This window comes from Mesocricetus auratus, unplaced genomic scaffold (genome assembly GCF_017639785.1).
Source record: "Mesocricetus auratus isolate SY011 unplaced genomic scaffold, BCM_Maur_2.0 Super-Scaffold_100004, whole genome shotgun sequence".
NCBI classification, from domain to species: domain Eukaryota; kingdom Metazoa; phylum Chordata; class Mammalia; order Rodentia; family Cricetidae; genus Mesocricetus; species Mesocricetus auratus.
The window spans coordinates 42296330-42321347 of NW_024429189.1; the positions used below are offsets into that span (position 1 = coordinate 42296330).

Genomic DNA, 25018 nt, shown 5'->3' on the forward strand with positions numbered 1-25018 from the left:
GCAGCTTTCCAGGACCCTGGGTTGTCTTTAATTGGCATGATCACCCAATAATATGCATTGCTGAATACTCAGTCCACAAGCAAAGAGTGCAACACTTGCCTTGGCTTTCTGTCCAAACCCAATCTTTCATTAACAAAGGGAAAAAGGAAGAATAGACACAAATAATAAATGCATCCTTTATGCAAAGATTCATTTACAACAACCTGATATAGAATGCTGAGAAAGTCAAAGTGGCAGCTAAGAGATATCTAAAATGTGGAGTCACTTTACACCTGTATGAGGATTTGCAATATGCAAACTCATATACCACATCCCTTTAGGAATTCAAAGACTATGAAGGAATACAGACCCTCAAATGTGTTGCTTTAGTATGTTACTTTCATCTGACAGAACAAGACAAGCAACCAGTGCCAGGAAAAATCTTTCTCTGAGTTCTCTCTATCTACTTAAGGACAAACCATACAAAAGAACCTGAATCCCAGCAAACTCCTCCCTCAGGGAGACTGAGTCTCATCCAGGAGAGGAGACATAAAGGTAACACCACAGCATACAAACTTGCCTATCTCTCCCATTCATTCTCCTAAGGGAAAAATTAGATTTCCTAAAAATGACTTATTCTTCCCTAAATGGTCCACAACGTCCATAAGGGAATTTTACACCATTAAAAATAAATAAATAATAAAATATTAATATACAAACTCTGGCATCTTACTGGGTATTCACTACTTTTTATGTGATTGCCTGTTTGCACTTTATCAGCCACATGTCTATACCCTGTCTGCTGTGATCTACTGTTGGGTGTATTTCAAAGGCGAAGGCATCACAGAGGAGGATAGTGACAGTCTCTCATCACAGCTAACTTACTGCTTAAAAGAAGCATCACAGTGGCCACAGTACAAAAGAACATTTGTCACTTGACTTTGTCACTTGGATTAAATTTTAAAGGTCCTTCACTGGCATCTCTATAACCCGGGAATTTTGCTTTCAATGACTGGCAACTCTCTGAAGTTTTTCCTTGTAGGTTTGCCTCAGTCTCAAAATTATTTGTGGCAATTATGTTTAAATCACATCAACCAGAAATGCTCTAACTGGTCTCTGAATTCTTCATCTTCATGAATTTCTCAGTCTTTAGAACGAGGTTCATGGGCAATACTAACTCTGCTGTAAGAAAGATAGTAACCCTGTCCCTGATGTGACATCCTCATCCATCTGTACTTACATGTGCCCTGCCATCAGTGAATAAAGTTGGAAACATATACTAGCTGTTTAAATAAAGATCCATTGCTTTAAGAGGCAATCAAATTCCAATTTTGGAACACATTTTAACAATGGAATTTAAAGAACCTTAAAATGACTCATACCAATTGATCCACTATTTGTATCTCTTCAAAACTGTGTACAGTGAGAGGTTTCTGAGAGTTACTATAAATATGAGAGATTAAACCTCCCTAACCCATAAATCCTCAATATAAACTCTGATACTCTTCTATGTCTGGTACTCATGATGAGAGAGCCTCAATCAGAAGGGCAACTGCAAAACTCTTAAGACTGAAAAGACTGATTCTCAACTATACAATCACTCTCATCTCAGCTCACAGGCAGGCTGCCATTCCAAAACTCAAAAAATACACCTGGAATTCGAAATAACTTAGCAATACTTTCTGTATAGATTATTATTTGATATTATCCCAATGAAAAACAAAGGGTTTTCTCTGGAACATTGTTCTCAACCTGTGGATAGTAACCCCTTGGAAGTATTAGGAAGGTCAAGAAAGACAGATCTAGGGAATGATAATGATTATAGATGATTTTTTACTTTCTTCCAAAGTGCTATATTTCTATTTCCCAATAATCAGAAAAAATAAGACCTTAGACATTAAAACAGCATTTTGATAGCCTGCTACCCAACCAAAGATATTATAATACTTATTATCAACATTAAGCAGAAAACTTAAGCTACAAATCTGTATGTATAAGAAGTAAACTTTATAAACCTGAGAGGGGACCAATGCATTGACACACGCCTATAATTCCACAACAAGAGGAAGCTGGGCTTCACAGTGATGCGCTATCTTAAATAAATAGCATGAAAACATTGTAAGAAGGTAGTATATAAAAATTTTAATATGTCTCTGGGTAACATGAATCACTTTCTTTTGGTATGAGACTATATAATATTGAAAACTAGAAAAAGGGGGGCAATATAATCTCCTTATAGTCCCTTTGAATCTATATGTATGTTTTGTTGTATCTAGTACATAAATATATATACTTTTTGACATCCATCTAGGAGTATGTATTTATATGGTTTGCTTATGTGACATTACTGCACATTTATTTTATTATGGTATTTCCTTTTTTAAATTTTATGCTCCTTGGTGTTTTGCCTGTATGTATATCTGTGTGAGGATGCTGGGTCCCCTGGAACGGGAGTTGTGGGCCTCCATGTGGGTACTAGGAATTGAACTCAGGACCTCTAGAAGACCAGTCAGTGTTCTTAACCTCTGAGCTGTATCTCCAGTCCCAGTCCTTTTTATAGTTGTCTTTATTTTCCTATTTTAGACCAGTTAGAATTATACCTGTAATCAGAGAAAGAATTTAATTCCACCTAACTGGGATATTTCTTTCATTCTGTATTTTTACCAGAAGCATGCATTTACTTGTATCTTTTACATATATAAACCTACAAGGTATTTTCTGATAATCCATACTTACTCTCTTCCGTAATACTTTGGTCTGTTTTCTACCTACAGGGAAAGGAAAAACAATGAATACTTAGGAAAATCCAAATGCACAAAATGTAAGTCAACACTGTATTCTTATGATAAACTAAAGTACATACCAAGAAAAAGAATCTGAGTAATATTAAAGGTCAGAAGACAGATTGTAAGGTTATTAATTAACTGCATTAGTTATTGCACCTCTCTAGATCTGTTTCTGAATGTTCTAGATTCTACAGAGTGAAATTATGACTGCTTGACTTTCTTTGCTGACTTATTTCATTTAATAATGTTCTCCAGGTTCACCCACGATGCTGCAAATAATAGGACTTGCTTCTTTTAAAGGCTGTATTTAATGTGAAATACAGTATTCACCATGGATATATACATTTTTATCCACTCATTCACTGACTAACCATAGTGACTAATATGGCAAAAAATCAGAGTGCAGATATATCTTCAACATAATGAATTCATTTCCTTTGGACAGGTACCAAATAACGGGAGTGCTGGACTGTATGGTATAAGAAGAAACTGAGTATCAGGGAAGTTACACTTGCTACTGAAGATACTGCCTGTTCAAATGGTAGAGATCAAGTTAATACTGGCATTCTTATACATAGCCAAAAAGGCTTTTGCCTGTTTGATACTGCCTCACTTGATTTAGGTTGAATGGAAGTTCCCAAAATCACTTTACAGCCTGCTGAGTGATTTCCTGTAGTTCTGCGCCAAATTTATCTTCCAAATCTGGATTTTCTATTTACTAGTCATCCAGATCTAGTACTGTTTTTAGTAGACTTGAGACATTTATTGCCATCATAGCAAGAAATCTGTTTCAATGACAATGTCAAGGGCACACCCTAATGGTTTCTCAGATTCTAACTCAGTACACCATTTCTAAGTCGTCTTCAAATTCTGTCAATTGCAGAATTATGGTAAGAACATACTACATTTCTTTCCCAATTCATACTACAGAATTATGTATCTTTCTGATACATAATTTTTTCTTGCATGGTGACGAACTTTCTGCTGGTTGCCTCCTATCTTACTAATTAAGCTGTTGTTAGAATGTTTTCATTTTCTCATTGGGATTTATGATTCTACCTTTCCCTAATAATTATTTTTAAATAATAAGCCTCATGAACATTTATTTCTGTTGCAATTGCAGCCAGATTATTTCTATTTCTTATCTTCTAACATAAATCCTGTCTGAGTTAGTCTTAGTTCCACAGTTTCTCAGCACATAAAACTCACTGCACATCTTTTGAGTCTAAGGAAGCAGGGGAGGTTTTCTTTCCCTAAAACAAGATGTAGCTGTTTCAGGGTTATCGAAGATATTAAGGAGTATCTTCAAACTTACAGACATTATTCAGATAATCAATTTAAAAGATTAGTCAGAAATATAAAAATGATTACCAATCTGAAATTAGTTGACTTTTAAATGTATCAAGTTGGGAATTTAAATGTCATGCAATGGTAGGAATAATTTATGCTTATTTAAGCACTTATATGCTTGTTTTTAAGTCTTATAAAATATATAAATGTTTTTGCAGGAAAAGAAAAATCTCTGCTTCCTTTGATTCAGATGACAGGGTAAAATCAAGAGATGACTAGTTTGCCAAAGTCATTTTGTCCTCTCATTCAGTCCACCAAACCATACGTATTCCCATGCCTCATAGATTCCTCTTTCTGCCCCTTTTTGGTTATTTCCAGAACCAGTGTCTTACAGGTCCTTTCATTCATCCTTAGAAGTACAACAACAATTTCCTCCTTGTGCCTCCAAATGTCCATCTTTCTTCCTAATCCACCTTTCACACTGCAGTCAAGTGCTCTATTGTGCTGAAAATATCTTTACTTTTGTGGCTACAAGGACAAGGTCTAAACTCTATACGTAGGACATAGAACACTTTCACTATTTTTCATCTATGTAAACCTCTGGTATAATCTTTTGGCACTCTACAACAAGTTCCCTGCAAGTATCAAAAAACAAATAAGCAAACCCCACAAAAGCCAGATATATGGACTTGCTACCAATCTGTCCTGTTGGCTAATGTGCTCCACTCCCTATAGGAGACTCTAAGTTCTAGGAGAGAGATATTGCTTTGACTTGAATTCTGAGAGTCTAGCAGAAAGTAGTCCTTCAGAAAATATTGGTTAATTGATTGACGGAATAAAAACATAAATATCTAGTCTCAGGTTCTTGGCCACTTAAGCAGTATCAGGTAAGGGTTCTATATCATGGAGTGAAATTAAAATCAATTTTTTAAAAAAGTGATAGGTTACTCCCATAACATGTGTCATTATCACACCAGCATTTCTTGCAGGAAGTCACCACCTTAGGTCAAAAGGTAATAATGGTGATTATTACAAAGTACCTTCTAGTTGGATACCAGCTCAAGTTATGCATATTTGATGATATAAGTGGAATCTTCAGCAATAGGGCCTTATCATCAGGTTGTAGAGGGTAAGAAATATCTGTGACAATAACCTTTGATGTTTAGGGGAGTTTATGGGATCCCTTTGACTAATGACCCAACAAAATGTAGCCCATTCTTGGCACTGGAGGTTTTACTTGGTGGCATAAGGTATCTGTTTGGTTGGAGCATTGTCTCTCCCCTTACATGGTGACTCCATTTAAATTTTTCACATATGCATATATTTTAGGAAGCTTCTACAGCAGTGAGTTTCTCTACGGCTTTTCAAAAGTCTCTGCTGTTAGCTGTTCCTTCCCATATTCCCTTCTTTACCCTACTCTCCCACACCTATCAGAGCGAATGGCTATACCTATAAACAAGCCACCAAAGAAGGTCAGTGTTGGGAAACAGAAGAATGGAAGGGCGTTTGCTGTACCAACTGTGTCACACCCACCTCACAAGTACAGGTGATCCTTCGAGGGTGAGGGGCTTCCTGCTGCAGCTGGTATACTATAAGAATGCAGACGTCATAGTGTCAGTTTCCCATATACAGAATTTAGGAGCATACTAGAATAAATTGGCTGCTTTTTATACTCATAAAAAACAGTTACAGTCCTATTTGTTGCTAAATAAAAATTTGTTATGAAGAAAACAAAGACTGTTGACAAAATTAAAGTTACCAATTTTAGGAGAGCACAAGCAAAAAACTCATAATCCATGCAAACATTTTCTAGAACAAATCAAGGCTGTATATAATCATAATCCACACAACCATCTTCTAAAATAGTGGTTCTCACCTTGTGGGTCACAACCCCTTTGGGTTGTCTAATACCATCAGAAAACACAGATATTCACATTAATTTTGCTTAGCAGTAGCAAAATTACAGTTACAAAGTAACAATGAAAATAGTCTTCTGGCTGGGGGTGGGGTGTTACAACATAAGGACATAAGGAACTGTATTAAAGAGTCACAGCTGAGAACCACTGTTCTAGGATAAATTGGGGCTATAATTTCTACACTCTTTTCTATAATCTACTCTTTGTTTTTCCTAATGTAAACCAGTAATATTTACTGCCAAATATGAAACTTTATAAAATAAGGCATTATAGGTCAGAAGTCAACATATATGTTATTTTTCCCTTATTTATATTGCAAACCTCTCTTTTCAAAAATAATCTTACAAGCAAAATTTCAGAGATCAGGTTACTAGGATTTACTCAATTTGGGCAAATTCAGCTAGAGAAAGAATTTGACACTGAAACACTTTGCAAAAGAATGGATAATTTTTAGGGCATCTGAAAATGAATCCATAAATTTGAACTGGTAACATGAGCTTTTCCTTACATCAGATTTTAAATTTAAAGTGAGAATAAACAGGATTCATGACTGTCAGAGAAAACATGTAAATATGTTCATCTCTTGAGATTTTTTTTACTATTTCTAAATGTGCAATCATAGGTAAATGAACTTAAAAAAAATACTGCAGCTGAATACTGAATAGTTTGTCTACATCATCAAACTACCCAGAAATCTGGGACTTCAGACAATGAGTGACTTCTTTGAATGAAGTATCATTTTATAGGTTCCATCTCTGGCCACTGTAATTCATATATATATATATATATATCATAGGGACAATATAAACATATATAATTAGGACAAATACAGAACACAGCACTGTTCTCTACTGCTGCTTATGACATGTGAAACATTTACAATAACCCTGACAGAAAGGCAATGTATCATAAAAAGTATTACATATGGATACTTGACATTAAAATGTGAAGTTCACTACAATGTCTGATTCCTGATGCATTTTGAGGTCATCACTAGGACATAGCACCTGGATAATGCTATGGTGTAAAGGAACTGAGGACAGACAAGACAATTAAGGAATGGTGCGAGCAGGTGGGGAACAGTCTTCCCCAGGGAAGAGCACATCAATTGGTTATGAATCCCAAATGGTCAGTCCTGAAAGATACACACCAGTAACATTACACAAACGCAGCAGGGTGTATTTACATATTTAGGAACACACACTGTGTGTAAGAGTCATTAGTGAAAAAAAAGAAGTTATGGATTTGAAAGAGAGTAAGGAGGGTATATAAGAGGGAGGGAATAAGGGAAGGGAGAATGATGTAATCATGTTATAATCTCAAAAATAAATCAATAAAAACATTTTAAAAAGGAACTAAGAAGCTGCAGCTTTACTTTTTGGTTTGTTTTGTTTTGTTTTTTGAGACAGGGTTTCTTTGTGCAGCCCTGGCTGTCCTGGAACTTGCTTTGTATATCAGGCTGGTCTTGAACTCACAGAGATCCACCTGCCTCTGCCTCCCAAGTGCTAGGATTAAACAAAACACTCAGAAATGCCTGGAATTCTGATACAAATGTCTTCTTTGACTTTTTTTTTCTCATGGCTACAAGCATCCTTGGGCTGGTATATTAAAATCAGTTTAAATATCTATCTCATCTGAAGTCCTCCTGGGACCTGTGACTGTCGAGATTAAAGGGATGGTGTGAGGGGGATCATTCTGAGATGCAAAAGGGTAGCAAGAGGGAGCACTGACATCAAACTGGGCGGACAATGAGGACATGGACCTCCTTCAGTGAGAGCTGCATGTCTCCACCTGAGAGGAGGCAGACACTGTGTGAGACAGCCCCTGCCCAGGGCTCCTTTCTGGTAAGTATAATGACAAGGTGGAAATCAGTTCACATGTCTGCTTTTGTCTGTAATTCCCAAAAGATTTGTTTTTTTCTTTGTCAATAAAACAATCTCAAAAGTGCTATCACCTATAAAGCTACAATTATGCCATTTGAGCCATAGTCACGAAGATTAAAAAATTATCATTAGAACCAAAGTAAATGTGATTCCAAGCACACAGACTGAAGTTTATGGTTACAATTAGGAAACGCTTACCTGTCTAGTAAGTAAACAGTAAGATAAACCAGTAAAAATAAAGGGGTGTCACATCACACAAAAGAACCAGTGAGGGCTTCACCCCTGTGTTTTCCTTAACATTAAATTGTGTAGTTATTTTCATTTTCTTTCAGTACTTCTAATTCCCCAAAGAGCATGGTTGTATTATTCGGAAAAAGGGTTCTAGATAAAACACCTCCTTAAGTAATAAAGAAAGTATATATGCATTTGGACATTTTACAGCCAAATACAGCAAATTTAGACTCACAGTACACTTGTGAAAAGTTTCATTCTAAAATTACATATAAGGTGCTAGGTGGTGGTGATGCACACCTTTAATCCCCAGCACTTGGGAGGCAGAGGCAGGTGGATCTCTGAGATAGAGGCCAGCCTGGTCTACAAAGTGAGTTCCAGGACAGCCAGGGGTACACAGAAAAGCCCTGTCTTGAAAAGCAAAGAACAACAATAACAATAATAAATAAACACACACACACACACACACGCCAGGTGTGGTGGCACAAATCTATAAACCCAAAACTTATAAGACTGAGGCAGGAGGATTACCATGAGTTCAAGTCCTGTCTGGGCTACATAGTGAGTACCAAATCAGCCAAGCCTACATAGCAAGACTGTATGCCTGCCTTCTTCCAAAATAAACAAATATTTTAAAATAACACAATAGAAAGGTCCAGTTAATTCAAGTATTTCTCCCTTAGTTTAAAACTTCTGATAATTTGAATTGAAACATAGCTGAATTAAAATTGGCAATCATTAACTTATTTGTGGGAAGTTATCAACTAAATTCAAGATGACAGAATACACAATTGTAGAATTTAAAATATTTTCAGTCATGATAAAGTGTCAATGCTTATATGATTTTAATGAATTTCTCAGTTTCTAGCAATAACAACAAATTCAGAGATCACAAATAAGTATCTAAAGTCAAAATCAGCTCACATATGGTTTGTTTGCTTTCAAATTTGAATTTGTTTCAACAATAAAAGCAACAGGAAATTCCTATTTCTCTTAAAAACCAAAGTCAGCTGTGATCCCAGCAGATCCAGAGTGGTCTGTGACAACAACAAACAGCTCTGAGCCCCTCTCCACAAGGCTCATTTCCCGCCCCACTACTTTCTCAGAGTCCCTACACCGCACTCGCTTGCTAAACTCTGCTTCCTAACAGCTTATGTTTTTAAGGCTTTTATGTTCCCGTGTTTTTATGTTTAATTGAACTCAAAGAGGAAAGCACACAGAGCAGAGGTGAAGTAACTGCCTCAAAGACTCACAGTAAGAGACAACATGATGGCTCAGAGGGCGGCCAAGCCCAGCAACCTAAACTGAATGCTGGGAACCCACAGAAGGAGAGAGTCAACACCCACAAACTGACTTCAGTATACATGCCATGCCACACACATGTGCACACACGCAGACACCCATGCTACATGCACGCACAACCAAAGTTAAGTGAATAAGAAGTAACTTAAAATACTTCTGAAGGATACAGTAAATGATTAGTTTCTTATACACTCATACTGTGAAGGGTGTTCATAACCCACCACTTCCCACCAAAATCCTACACACACAGCAACACCTGAGATTAAATCACCCGCTTAAGTTTAATATGCATAATACACAGAAGTAAAGTACAAATTTTGACTAAGTTTTAAGATTTTATTTTTAAATAACTAGATTTAGGTCACATCAAAAGAAGATTCTGAATTCAGTGTTAATCCAAAACTATCAAAATAACTTTTTTTAACCTCCTTTCACTGATTTTTCCTTTAAGATAGAATCTTCATTTATCATCTATACTCCTTTTGTCACATAAAGAACTGAGATCAGAATAATTAAATTTCCCAAATTATTAGTTTCTCTGTGCATTGGCTTTATCAGCTGTTCCAACAAGTCATCCCAAGCTCCACCACATGGGATTCTATACACTAAAGCAGATGACCTGCACTCCACACATTAAACCAAGGGGCCTTTGTAGAAACACTTTTTACCATAAATATCCTTTTTATATTAATCCCAAACTTTGCTGTGAACAATTACATTACTTACAAAAACACCATACCTACACAATTAAATTTATGTGTATACTTACGGTAAGATTTCCAAACAGGAGGTCTATATTCATCAGTATCTGAAAGAAAAAAAGTATCAAATTAATATTACTGAATAGTTATACTTAAGTAAGGTGCTTCAATCATTAATTCTCATGGTACATATACTGGTTATGTTCTATCTGACCTAGGGCTAGGCACTAAAAGGCAAAGATTTTTTTTAGCCTTGATCCTTATTTTCTTAAAATACTGTTTTAAAAAAAAATTCAAAGAAAGACACAAAGTTATTGTGTCTACTTAGCTATAAAAAACTCAGTTGATTTCATATTCATTTCTTATATTTATCAAGTAATAGTCAATAAAGCCACTGTTTAGGCTTAATACTTATTTCACAAAAAATTTCCTCAAATTACTGGAAATTTTCCTTCCAATCCAATTGACTGCAAAATGATAATTTTCACAGATGTTTCTCTGTTTTTCCTCATTACTTTGGGCAGATTCTTGTATAACTAGTTAATTACTAACATGAAGAGAGGAGAGCGCAGGGAACAAATCCTAGTCGTCAAATGTCCTAGACAATCAAAACCAGGAAATGAGAAATGCTCCCATGGAAGAGAATGTCCCCAGGGACCAACAAAGAACAGGATGTGAACATCTGCTCTTCAAGTCCAATTCTCTCGCTCTACTCGAGTTTAAGGATGCAGTGGGAGGGGATGGAAATCCAGGCGCTGTTTAGGGAAGGAGATAAAGTAGCAGAGAAAGGCAAAGAGCCAAGTGTGCTCTAGGTTCTCATTGACCATGGATAGCTGAGCAGTCACTGGCCAGCCAAAGCCTCTGCAAGACTAAGATGAGACATAGACTATTTCTGATGCGAAAAGATGCAGTCAGGCACATCACCTGGCTCTGCTGGCATCTAAAATGAACCCATTAGGAAATCTTGTCCCCAAGGAAGCAGAAAAATCCTGGAAAGTTTATTGAGGGTTAAACCTGATGCTTAAGTAAAGTGATCACAAAATCAAAACATTCAGCTCTCAATTCCCAACCTTTAAAATGCAACATCACACTTGGTTTATGATGTGTTATTATAAATTACACAAACACTCTGTGTCATAGTAACAGAGCAAAACTAGCAACATGGATTTAGGACACAAAATATGAAATTCTTGAGTTATGTAGAAATTGCTTAGCAGCCTGGAGAAATACTAAAACATGCCTGCTTATAGAACAAGAAAAGCCGCGTGAATAATAAGTCACAGAGCAGATAACAGCTGATTTGTCCTTATTTGCTGTAGTTACAGTTGATAAAATCTCCACAACAGCCGGGCATTGGTGGTCCATGCTTTAATCCCAGCACTCGGGAGGCAGAGGCAAGCGGATCTCTGTGAGTTTGAGGCCAGCCTGGTCTACAGAGTGAGTTCCAGGACAGCCTCCATAACAATACAGAGAAGCCCTGTCTCGAAAAAAAAAATCTCCACAACAATGAATTTAGAATAATGAACCACACCTCTTAGGAGAAACACAGAGATCAGATTCTAGGTGTCTGGCTACAATCAGTACATAACCTTGCTTTGTGTGTTTCCCTTCAGAAATTCCTACATACTGCTGACTGGTTAACCCTGAATTCCCAGCCCTCAGCACTCGTGCTATAAGCAGCTTGTCTAACATGTATACTTTCTCTCTCGGAGGCAGATCATAGCCTTCCCACATGCAGGAACACCACACAACTCTGCAGCACTATGCTAGAAGACACAGGAATTTTATACAGAAAAATTACTAACAGAAATGCCACAAAATAGACCACAAAAGAATGCTTTGCAAAAGGAAAGCTGACGGGGAGACGGAACGGACTGACCATAGCTGGTCACAGGGCTCAAATGTTTTCAGCTCTAAGAATACTCACAAATGACCTAGAAAATTTTGAGTAATTGTTTCAGTTACCACCAATGTTAGTAAGCAAGTACATTTACAAATACACATCCTGTGAATTATGAAAATGGACTATAAATAATAAGCAATTACTTAGAAAACCATCCAGTTTAGGTGAATGGTAATTAAGGCTAGGTGTGGTGGTACACACCTTTAAACCTCGCACTCATGAGGCAAAGGCAGGCAGATCTCTTTAAAGACTTTGAGGCCAGCCTTGTCAGCATAGCAAGTACCAGGGAAACCAAGGCTACATAGTGCTACCCTGTCTCAAAAATAACTAAATAAATATAAAATTTTAAAATGGTAACAAAAATTTAGACTGAAATGAAAGCTTAATGTGATCTGTACAAACACATACACATGTGTATAAACTGATAATGTGACTGCTCTATGGTATGGTTAAGGGGAAGTTTTCCTGTAGATACAAAAGAGAAATTAGTCAGAGGCATCTAGAAAAGTCCACAGAAGAGTGAGAAAGAAGTAGCCTGTACATGGCCAAAGCTTTCTCTGACAGAGAAGAGAATAGCAGGGGATAAGAAATAGAGAAAACAGTGGGAAAAGCAGGAGCAGAGGCAGGGAGGGAGGACAGACAGACAGACAGACAGACAGACAGACAGACAGACAGACAGACAGACAGACAGACAGACAGACAGACAGAGAACATATCAAGAATAGTAGGATTGGCTATGAGAAGGGAATCCCTGAGCTGAAGCAAGTTTAGGGGAGGGAAGAAATAGAGAAGGGCTAGGATGCTAGCATGGGCTTTGAAATATGTCAACAGGTACTTGTGATACTAGGGGAGCCTGGAAGACAGCATTGGGTTTTGATATGCAGATAGGAGCCACATGAGTCCCTTCTGCCAGAGGTAAAGGAAATTTTTCCTTTCAATAGATGGGAACCAGTTTCACATGTTCCTGGGGAATGCTGGCTTTTATCTAACTACCAGATATCCTCCTATAGTCCAGGTTGAGTTCATTTCTGGATATTTGGACTGCTGTTGGGGGTTTGGGGAATTGGAGTTTCCTTTGGACTTGACAATATGAATTTGTGCTGTAGCAACTAATTATATTAACTTTGCTTGAATGAGATAAAACCATAATTCATATGCATTTGAAACCTGCTTCTAACTATTCACTAACAATATACAAACACTGTTATTTTGTATTCAGTCTTGAGGAGTATAATGTGTAGTCACCTCAAGGTTTCTAAGTATCACTGCATTTACTCTCTGTCTGTGTCTTTGCTAGGGCTTGTAGCATGATAACTAAAAGACCCAGAGACTGATATTGGGGTTCAAGCTTCAAGCTGAAGATCAGGAAAACAAAGTAGCCAGCTACTAGCTCTCACTCTACCTCAGACTGAAAGGTGATCCTGGCTCCACCAAACCTCAGATTGAAGTCCCAGACTGCTATGCTCTCCTCAACGTGACTGGAGACTCCTGAGACTCAATGTTTTCCTATCCTCAGTGTGACTGGAGAATGAATACCACCAGCTCTGAGACCTTGCTCCTGTCTTAAATACAATTCATGAGTCCTGGGATTAAAAGCGTGTGGTCCCAAATGCTGAGATCTTCTTTGTGTGAGCTGTTTCCCTTTAGGACTGGATCAATTTTGTGTAGGTCAGTGTGACCTTGAACTAACAGAGACCTGTCTACCTCTTAATCCTGAGTCCTGGGATTAAAGGTGTGTACCTGTCTTCTATGGCTTGTAGCTGACTTTGCCTTCTGAATTCTCACGTAAGCTTTAATAAATCATAAATAATATATCACCACAAAGGTCACTATTACTGTTCTGAAACACCAAGACCAAAAGCAATTTGGGGAGGAAAGGTTTATTTGACTTATATATTCTGAATCGTAGTCCATTGAGGGAAACCAAAGCAGGAACTCAAACTGGGAAGGTATCTGAAGGCAGGAGCTGATGCAGAGGTCATGGAGGCGTGCTGCTTGGGGCTTGATCCCAGTTGCTTGCTCAACCTGCTTTCTTACAGAAACCAGGACCACTATCCAAGGTGGTACCACCCCCATCAATCATTAATTTGAAAAATAATTGACATGCTTGCCTACAGTCTGATCTTATGGAGATATTTTCTCAATTAAGGTTCCCTCCTCTCAGATGACACTAGTGTATGCCAAGTTGACACAAAACTAGCCATCACAGTCCATGTCTCAGCCTCCTTGTACTCTGAACTCAGAACCATACAAGTGATCTACTATGTAGAAATGCCACATGAGTCAGAAAAGAGAGTGGGCACTAAAGCAAACTGAGTTCCTTATATGACTGACTCAAAAAGTGAACTCAATAGCCCACTTGTAGAGGAAGGCACATGGCATGCAAAATGAAGGGTTGTATTTATGCCGATCACAACACAGCTTCCAGGTCTACCAACCATAGGACTCACATAACAACCAGACAGAAGTTCTATACTGTACTAATCAATGACTTCTTGCTAAATTTCTGAGGAGGTGTCCCCACTGCCCATCCTAGTTGCAAATATGAAGAGTTCTCTGAAGTTCCCAATGCTTATGAGTACTTAACCCCTGTCCCAGTGCCCTAGGGGAGAGTTGGATCCCTCTAACTTGTTTTATGGTCTCTTCAATTTACATAATCATTGCCAATGTCATGGTAAAATATGGCTTTTGCCTTTAACTCCCAGGAAATAATGTGGACTTACCTTGGGCTGCCCAGAGAGTAGCAATAAAATTGAGAATGCAGCATTTGGATGGTACCAGCTGACTAACTACAAGGGTACCAGTGACCAAAAGTATATGTGGGAAAGTCCCATAAAAGATCTGAGTGACTAGACAGGAAACACTTCTCTTTCAGGTAGAAGCATTTCCCATAAACAGTCACACCATGAAGGAAGATGGTGTGTCCTCATTCAGGAGAGAGGACCAAAGAAACTCCACTTTTGTATTTGTCCTGCTCCTGCTTCAAGCATATCTCCTGCCTGGGCTGAACAGTCTTTGAATCCTTTCCATGGAGTAAATCATAGCAAGTGTACAAGTTAGGTCAGTAGGTTCTGGTGGATCTTTAGTGAATTGAGAGACTGTGGAAATCATCCGGGAGCACTGTCCCTATCTTGCACTTGGTTTCAGAAGTGAAGAAACACAGAAGCTTGTTGCTCTATGCTTTGTCTGTTAGTGACCCTACACTTTGCAACCAGCACTATGGCTCAGCTACCATTGACAGAGACATTAATGGCCTGTGGTATGGCACTTAAGTCCTGAGTGGGACCTTCAGCTCCTACAAGGCTTGTTACAGCTTGTGGGCCTTGAGTATCAGAACTCTTGGCCCTTATGTCTTGGTAGCTCCCTAGTATTCTAAGTCACCAGGGCCCACAGCTTCTCATCCCTATCTTTTCACAGCCCCCATATTTTTCAGCATCCTTCCTTTTCTCATCTGCCTTAGCTCCTTACAGTGTCTGCTCTCTGGAGTGTTTCATCAAGTTCCTGCTGTAACAGCTACTAGCACTGTTACAATCACTCCCCTCCTCATCATTTTTGTTGTTAGCGCCTAAGCCTGCCAAAGTCAGGAACAACAATTTTCTTGGACCCTACACTCTTATAGGAAGAAAAAAAACAACACCTTAATAATTTATTTCTGGCTGGGCTGTTGTGGCCCACAACTTTAATCCCAGTACTTGGGAGGCAGAGACAGGAAGATCTCTGTGAATTTGAGGCCAACCTGACCTACAGAGCAAGCTCCAGGATAGTAAGGCTACACAGGGAAACCCTGGCATAAAAACAAAGCAAGAAAATTTGATTTCTGAAATTCAAAATTAAACAGTTCTGTTACACAAAAGCCACCTATATCTTGTCCCATTAATAAGAGACATACACTCCTAAAGAAAACTGGTCTTTAAGTATTAATTGGTCTAATTATATTTGAGTTCAAAAAAGAAAAGAATACATGTATGAAATTGACAGAGAACAAATTTAATTAATAATAAAAGATAAAAGATTTTAAGTAAAAAGAAATATTCATAGAAAATAGTCATTTGAGAATCCCACAAAAGACTCTTGTGCTTATTAGGAAGGACATACCTGACACAACCTGAGGTAGACACTGTATCTCTGACCTCAGCCTCCTTGTACACTACATTGTAAAGAAAAAGAGGGAATCAAATACTTGCAGTCTGGACCTTCACTGAAGTTACTACTGGTCTTGGCCATGGTCTAACAGCATCTTATCAGAGTCACACAAGTTACTATCAACCAACATGGCAGAGTTGGTCTTCAATTGTGGCAAATACTAACAATAAAATAAATAAATAAACAATGGCAGGATGCTGCCGGGGCTCAGTGACAGCAAGCATAATAACCTGCGTTTGACCCATGGATACCACATGATTAAAAGAGAGAACTGACTTCTGAAGTTGTCCTCTGATCATCACGCATGCACATATACGTATGCATACACACCAACAAAAATAGAGACAAGGAGGAGAGGTGGTATTCTGTTAAACTGTATTAATCTCTCTGGCTTTGGAAGAGGAGCTCTGAGACTAAAGAGGCCTCTTGGGTTCCAAATCTAGAGGACACTGCCTGCAGGAAGAGGCTGAGTTACTATCTGGAGCACGGATGAAAAGGCGAAGGAGTCTGTTCAGCTCTGAGGTTATGTGACAGGCCTGCTAGTTCTTTCTACTTACCTTTGTAGGTAGTTTCTGTATTTTTAGCTTCCTATAAAAGCCAACATCTAAATAATACTGATGTACATTATCACTGAAATATTACTTATAATAATCAAAAGCAAAGGGTATAGCTCTGTGCAGGAGCACTTTCATGAAGCCCTGGATTCCACTGTTAGTACTAGACAGACAGACAGACAAAGACTGACTGACTAAACATAACTAAAATGCCAACAACTGGAAATTAAGCTAAACAATTACAATTGGAAAATATCTTTATTACATAATAAGACTCTATATCTCTGTTGGTCTGTTTCTGAAAATAGTTTAAATCTTATAAACCAGTGCTTGCCAACCTTTCTGGCTTCAGAAATCTGGATTCTAAAGAGCTGTTAATATTTGATGATTTAAGTTGTGTATCCCTTATCCCAAATGCTTGGGATCTTGAGAAGTGCTTCAGACTTTACATCTTCTCAGACATGGAATACTGACATACAGTAAGATGTCTTGGGGATGAGTCGGGTCTAAACACAAGTATCATTATGCTTCATGTATGCCCTACACACAAATAATTGCGATTTTATATGTTTACAGCATCTGCTTTGACTACAGCCTGCCACATGTAATCAAGTATGTGAATTTTCATGCCTGGCATCATGTTAGTATTCAAACATTGTTAAATTTTGGAACACTTTAGATATCAGCCTTTTGAACTAGGGATATCCAACTATGAGTAATGGTACTCATAATATAAAAAATTAAAACAGAATTTTGATAATATATTTCATTTCATTAAAAAAATAATAAATCAGGCTTGCAACTAAAAGCACTTGCCATGCAAGCCTGACGACCTGAGTTTGATACAGAGCTCACAGTAGAAGGAGAGCTGTTCTCTCATCTCCACCATGTGCTGTGGTAAGCAGATGCCTACACTCATGAACATCATATTCACTCAATGATAAATAATATCATTATGTTTTAATATTTTTTATAAAAATAATCTTTTCAAAACAAAAACTCATCATCCTTGGAGAACAGTTAGATGCTGATAGATGTTGGAAGGGGGAGTCGCTGTCTTCAGTAATGTAGCCACTGGTGAACCCCCACAGTCCAGTAGGTACATTCATACCCATACTCATGCTGAAGACCCTGGATTCAGTAAGTCATGAAACAAAAACAAAACAAAAAGTCAGAAAGTGGAAAGAGGTCTTTCAGGGGGGGCTCATGGGAGTGAAATGTGGAAAAAATTAGGGTGGGGTGTGTGACCAGAACATTATATACAGGTAAGAAATTGTCAAAGACTAAAATTAAAGAAAAAGTTCTAAAAAATAAAAAAGCCTGGTTTTCTACTTTACAAATCATGTTAAGGTTGAGCCTAGTTATCAGAACACTAGACTTCCCTATTGTAACTATAATTCTTGCTATGTTTAAGTTAAAACTTTCCTTTTTAATTAGAAAAGGGGAAATGATATGGATGTCCTCTATGCTGCGAACATATGTTGCTTTTATTGGTTGATAAATAAGTCTGATTTGGCCAATGGCCAGGCAGAATATAGCTAGGTGGGGAATCCAAATAAAGATACAGAAAAAAAGTAGGTAGAGTCAGGGAGTAACATTCTGGAGCATTATAGGTAAGCCAAGGTCTCATGGTGATACATATATTAATAAAAATGTGTTAGAGTGCTATCCAGGAATATGTCTGAGCCATTGGCCAAACAATTGTAATTGATGTAAAGCCTCAGAATGCTGTTTCATAAGCAGCTGTGGGACAGAAGACTTTCAACTATACTTCCCTATCTATACCTCAAGTAACTTTTTGAAGAGTCAACTAGATGACGGAGGCTAAATGTCTTACTATGAAAACTAGTTTTGGCTATTTAAGAATTCTGGGGGTGGGGAGGGGCAGCAAACCTAGGAAACCTTATCCGTCCCTGGTCTGCACTCTGAAAATGATTACCCTAAACCACCATGTCTTCAGTGTACTACAGTACAGGGCAGAGTGGAGTAAGAGACCTTCCACCTGAAAGGAAACACAGAAGAAGAAACTAATGGGAGCAGGGAGGACTGGAAACCCTGTGTCTCTTAGCACAGAGCAGTAGCTCATTGAAAGAAAGTTACCAAGAACCAATAAGCAGTAGATTCTGATCTCCAAGGAGGTCTTAAGAGCTCTTGAAATCTTTCTGATTGCATCAGAAATCCATCCAGACCAAGAACACAAGTGTGTCAGACTCCCATTAGAGAACAACTGGGAATGAGAACCAGGCACTATAAGACTCATGAACTGCTGGTGAAGGTGGTCGCATTAGGGAAATAAGAGACAGTCTAAGCTGGGCGTTGGTGGCGCATGCCTTTAATCTCAGGCAAAGGCAGGTGGATCTCTGTGAGTTCCAGGCCAGCCTGGTCTACAGAGCGAGTTCTAGGACAGCTTCCAAAACAATACAGAGAAACCCTGTCTCGAAAAACAAAAACAAAACAAAACAAAAAGAGACAGTCTAAAGGATGGAAGAAATAGTTGTAAATTTGTAAACTATGTGCCTGGCAAAGAATTAACATCCAAAATACAGAAGCTAAGCAATCTCCAGTACCATAATTAAAAACAACAAGTCCCACCCCATAGCATTGAGCAAGGCCCAGGAAGGTGGAGGAGAAGCTTCATCTTTGATGGAGTGGGTAAATAAGAAAACATTCTGAGACATTCTCCTGTATGACACAATGCAAAAATATAAAACTCATGAAAATGAAAGAAAAAGACAAGATAATAAGCTATGAAAATATAGACTAAGTTAATTATCTCATGAATGAATGATCTCATTTTTAAAAAATTAAAAGATCTATGGGAATATATGGGGAAAGGGGCAGTGGAGAAGCAGGGAAGGAACCCAGGAGATAGCTACAGAAACAGTAACAGGAGACAACTCTAAACCAGCTTTTCTCAACCAGGGTCCTCATCTAAACCAGAAAGCCCAAATACTGTTCTCAGGTTCCAGAAGTGCCAAAGAGGTATCTCTAATGACAATTTAAAAACTAGCTGTACGTGCTTTAGGAAATTGTGCAGTGAATATTACCTTTGTACTAACTCAAATGCCTTTACCCCAGGGCTGGTAATGGCACTTGCTGTCAAGCCTGATGGCCTGAGTGGGATCCCCAGGACTCACACAGGGTGTAAGGAGAGAAGCAACTCCTGCAAGTTGTCCTCTGACCTCTACACATGTGCCATGACTCCACATGTACATGTGTGCATGCACACATGCACGTTCACACACAACATAAAGAATAATCAAGTGCAATTTTAAAATTTTAAACAAAAACTGCAAGTTTAGTTATTTGAAAATAAAGAGAACATGAAAACTGACAAGGCAAACTCTCTTTTAACAAAGCCCACAGGGGCTTTGCAAGGCTTTTAACACAAATGTGTGTTCATATGCGCTCCTGCCCACTGTGAGGTTCAGAAAACCACCCAGTTTCCTAATAAACTTACACATAATAAAGTGCCACCTTCCTTCTGGAGACTTCTTCTTCCTCTTATAAGATCGTGGAATGTCAAGAATTTGTTACAGAAAAAACCAACAGTTTCTTAATTAAATTTCCCATGATTTTGACTAGCTCCTAGAGCTGTGAATTAAAAAAAATTCACATGGATTTTTAAATCTAAAGGTAATCATTTTTACAGGACTCGGTGTTACATTTTTTGCTGCATAGAATCTCCATGTTGTCTTTTTCTGGATATATAAGTATTTTCAGGATACCCATTTTTCCAAAAACAGTAAAATATTTCAAGATATTATCTGTGCCTATAGGTAGAAAAAAATTTAAATCTACAATAAAACATCTAGGATAATTTTATATTATAAATTACATATTCAAATATATATGATATTGTTTTATAATTTATAATATTACAATATTAACATTAGGGCCACTTAGGAGATATTTTTCAAAAGTGTTCATGTAGTGGTTGGCAGAACTCAAACTATTTATAAATACTCTAATGTCCTGATTCTTTGAGATTAAAACACTATGTTACTGAATCTTTATACTTTCTCCAATTAGACCCTATTTGTTTCTAGTGTAGAGATAGATGATGTCAAAAGATGGCTGAATTATGAAGATAATTTTCTTCAATTATCTCATTCTTTTTATTAAATACAGCTTTATGTACCAGCACATAGTATGTCTTATTCTTCAGGTTGAGAATACCCTCTGGTGAAGTTAAACTTGCTAATTTTTCCATTTGAAAGGGTAAGTTGTCTACTGCAGAACAGATTAGAATGGTGAATTTAACACTGCTTCTTTTTAAGACTCAAACCAAACAACTTTTAAATCATAGAATAGGTATTCTTTTCAAGACAACATGATGGTGGAGCACACCTTTTATCCTAGCACTGTGTGAGTTTGAAGCCAACTTTGTCTACACAGTGAGTTCCAGGACAGTTAGGGCTACATAGAGAAACCTTGTCTTGAAAAACAAAACAAAACAAGACATTCTTCTTTTTCTTTTTTTTTTTTTTCTAGACAGGGTTTTTCTGTGAAACAGTACTGGCTGTCCTGGAACTCGCTCTGTAGACCAGGCTGGCCTCCAACTCACAGAGATCCACCTGCCTCTGCCTCCCAAGTGCTGGGATTAAAGATGTGCACCACCTTCGTCTGGCGACAACATTCAATTTTAAATGAAATTTACACTAATGGTTCACAAATACTTTAAACATTCTAAGCACATGAACTTAGTTTGCCTCTGATTTTAAAATGAGTACATTTGACATCTGTGATAATAATATTTACAGCTGGGGATGCAGCTCAGATGGTAGACTATGGTATGCACAGGGTGCGGCTCTACCCTTCAGACAACATAAACCACAAGGTGGATACAGGATAGCAGCAGTTCAAGACCTGTTTCAGCTACACAGATAATTCAATGCCGGCCTGGGGTACAGGAGAACATGCCTTATTTTTTAAAATGAGTCCAGCAAAGAAGAGCTTCTACTGACATAAAGCATTGCTGCCTGTGCTGTTTCACCTACAATCGCGAGGTGCTGATGCTGAGTTCCTGCCCCTTTCATTTTGTCCTATACTGTATCTGGACATGACAAAATAATGACACGACCACAAACCCTGTTGTAATTCAGTGATCATTTAGAATGGAGCATTCAAAGAATAAATACCAAACAAGTGTTACTGTTAGTGCTTGAAAGAGTCTCAAGAAAATAAATCTTTACAAGATGTTTCTTGGAAAACAATTCACAGTAAATAAAGGCTCTTATAGCAAATAAAATTTAAAGCTAACAACAAAGCATTGAAAACTGAGCTTTGCTAAATTTCTAGACACTTCACATTGTGACTGGACTTTCTTCCTAGAAAATGATTCAAACTGTGGAGAGAAGACATTTCAACTGAAATAATTAAAATTCAGCCTGCAAAGTCATGGTCAAATCGGGTCAGTTATATTCGTCCATAGAAGTGACCAAACCAATTAAGACAACAATTGACAAGTGGAACTTCATAAGTCCCACTAAAAATCTTCTAGACAACAAAAGAAACAACCAGCCAGGTGAAGAGAAAGTCCACAGAATGGGAGAGAATCTTGGCTAGCTATTCACTGACAGAGAATGAATATCCAGAACATATAAACAAACAAACAAACCAAACACAGCCCATTCAGCCTGGGACTTGAACAGAGAGTTCTCAAAATAAAATTAATTAAATAAATTTTTAAAAGGGATAAGAAATATCTCAAAAAATAGGAAAAAAGTTCGTTGTCTCTAGCCATTACGGAAATGCAAATCAAAATAACTTTAAGAATGCCTCTTACCCCATTCAGAAGGATGAAAATCAACAAAACAAGACCACAAATACAGGAGGGGATGTGGGAAAAAGGAAATGTCATTCACTGTTAGAAGCATTGCCAACCGCCAGCTACTACAGAAATCAGGGGGAATTCTCAAAAAGCTAAAACTCAATCAATCACATGACTGGGCTAAACCACGCCTTGGCGTATGCCCAAGGACTCAGCATGCTATTCCACTTGTTCAGTCATGTTCACTGCTGCTCTGTTCACAATGACTTGGAAGTAGAAACAACCTGAATGTCTTTCAGTTGACAAATAGACAATGAAAAGTATAGTACACAGGGCTGGAGAGTTGGCTCAACCGTTAAGAACACTGCTGCTCAACAAGGAGGTGGTAGCATACCAGTGCTTGGAAGAGAGGGACAGATGGATCTCCAAGTTTGAGGCCAGCCTGATCTACAGAGTAAGTTCCAGGACAGTCAGGGTTACACAGTGAAACTCTGTCTTGAAAAACAAACAAACAAAAGATTGAATACAGCAGCTAGGCATAGTAGTGCACACCTTAAGTCCCAGCATTCAGGAGGAAGAGGCAGATGGACCTCTGTGAGTTCAAGGCCAGCCTATTCTAAAAAGCTGATACAGAAAACAGAGGAATGAGGGCAAAATAACAGTAAGCGTGCCTAAAAAGCTCGTAATGACTCATACCATTAACTATTTACACACAAAAAACCCACCTATAATACATCTGTACATAAATAAATATACATACATAGTTTTAATGAACCTTTCTTATCTTAGCTGACAACGCTGCCTCTAAGAGTCAAAGACCACCTAACAAAAACCCCACATGAGATATGAGGCAGGCATGAGAAGTCGTCCTCTACTGAATGGTCAGAATTGTCCAAGACACTCCCAAAATATACAGACTATTGCTATTGCCCCTGGTTGCCTCTCAAATTGGAAAGTATGTCCACTTGCTGAAGACACCATACACCGCAGATACAGGATGTAAAGTCCCCTAGATGGCTGACTTGAAAGTCTCCTCCCTGAGGAATAGTTTTATGGAATCAGAAGGCATCTCAAAAACTTGCACAGGGGGGAAGCAACCAACAGGCCTACCCAGCTATGACATCAGTGAATCGCAACAAGGGCCAGCATGGCACAGTAACCCTACAGGTGCAGTAGGGCTGGGCACACAAACCCAATTTCTTTTTAGTTTTTCAAGACAGTGTTTTACTGTGTAGCTCTGGCTCTCCTCCAACTCAATACATAGATCAGGCTGGCTTCCAACTCATAGCAATCCCCCTGACTCTGCTTCCCAAATGCTGGGATTAAAGGTGTGCACCACCACTGCTGAACACAAATCCAACTTAACAAGAGAAATTATAACTTGTATTGGAAACCCAGCCTTCACATAGGACTTGTGAAGTCACTGGAATAGAGAATGCATAACTACTACTTTACTAAACCAACATAATCCTAAGGACACTCTAAATATTTCTCCTTATACTCACAAATAAGTGTAGTCTTCACCTCTTATCAAGGAAACTTCTCTTCAAAACAGATGGAGGCCATTGCAGAAAACCACAACCAATCTAAATGTAGAGTTGTGGGGTCCGGTCCCACTAGATCCATCTACAAAACAGCTCCTGGACCTAAGGCTCAGTGAATATTGCATAAGATGGGACAGAAAGATTGTAAGAGCCAGAGGATCAGGGAGTTTGCTGTGAGACTAAGTCTTTCAGTAATGTCAGAAACTACTCCTATGAAGTCTCACAGACATGAGAGACTGCCTAAACACGGCCTGAACAAGGGCAGCATCAAGAAACATGCTAATGTGGATGGCAGGGGCTCTCACAAGGTCTCAACTTTACATAAAGGACAGACAACTAAGGAATGCTGAGAGTGGGAGAAACAATCTCCCCCAGGGAAGAGCGTATCACTTGGGTATTCAAATTGTCAGCCCTGAAAACATTCACACAGATAACATTATACAGACTGAGGTTGTATTTAGGGGTGTGTGTGTGTGTGTGTGTGTGTGTGTATGTCTGTGTGTGTGTCTGTGTGTGTGTATGTGTGTGTGTCTGTGTGTGTGATATATATATATATATATATATATCAATCAACAATGAGAAAAGAAACTATGAATTTAAAAAGAACTAAACAGGATACATGGGAGGGTTTGGAGAAAGGAAAGGGAAGGAAGAAATAATATCAAAAATAAAAGTAAAAAACAAGTAAGCAAATAATTTAAAACTATTTCAACAAGAAAATGGATGTATCATGATCCAACTGCAACAGAAATAAACTATTTTTAATCCCAAAGATGGTTATTTTTAATTCTTCAGAGAAGAATTAACCTACAAGTGTTGCTATGCTGTGGTGAGGGAGTCTGAGATGGTGCAAGTACCATGCTCACATATAAGCCTTGTCAAAGATCTCCAGAAACAAGTATTTCCTCACCAGCAGCCACAACCCAGCCCAACAGAGCCTCCACCCAAATGTGACCAAAGCCAACTTGGAAACTTTGCTTTTCACAATTGCAGCTTGGCCTTTCATTCAGGAC

General features: G+C 38.2%; 1 protein-coding gene across 2 annotated transcripts in view; it reads right to left on the bottom strand.

Annotated features, from left to right (window-relative positions):
• Chn1 (chimerin 1) overlaps positions 1 to 25018 on the bottom strand; it is a 144827-nt gene that overhangs the window by 90005 nt on the left and 29804 nt on the right. The window contains exons 1-4 of one of the 2 annotated variants that reach the window (XM_040745603.1): positions 22477 to 22582; positions 10157 to 10195; positions 5589 to 5644; positions 2716 to 2747 (exon numbers count right to left, since the gene is read on the bottom strand). In XM_040745603.1, coding sequence (XP_040601537.1) covers positions 2716 to 2747; positions 5589 to 5644; positions 10157 to 10195; positions 22477 to 22567 — 218 coding nt within the window. In that variant the 5' untranslated portion in view covers positions 22568 to 22582. Of the gene's footprint in view, positions 1 to 2715; positions 2748 to 5588; positions 5645 to 10156; positions 10196 to 22476; positions 22583 to 25018 lie in introns of those variants that run through there. The other variant, XM_040745604.1, reaches the window with a different exon arrangement.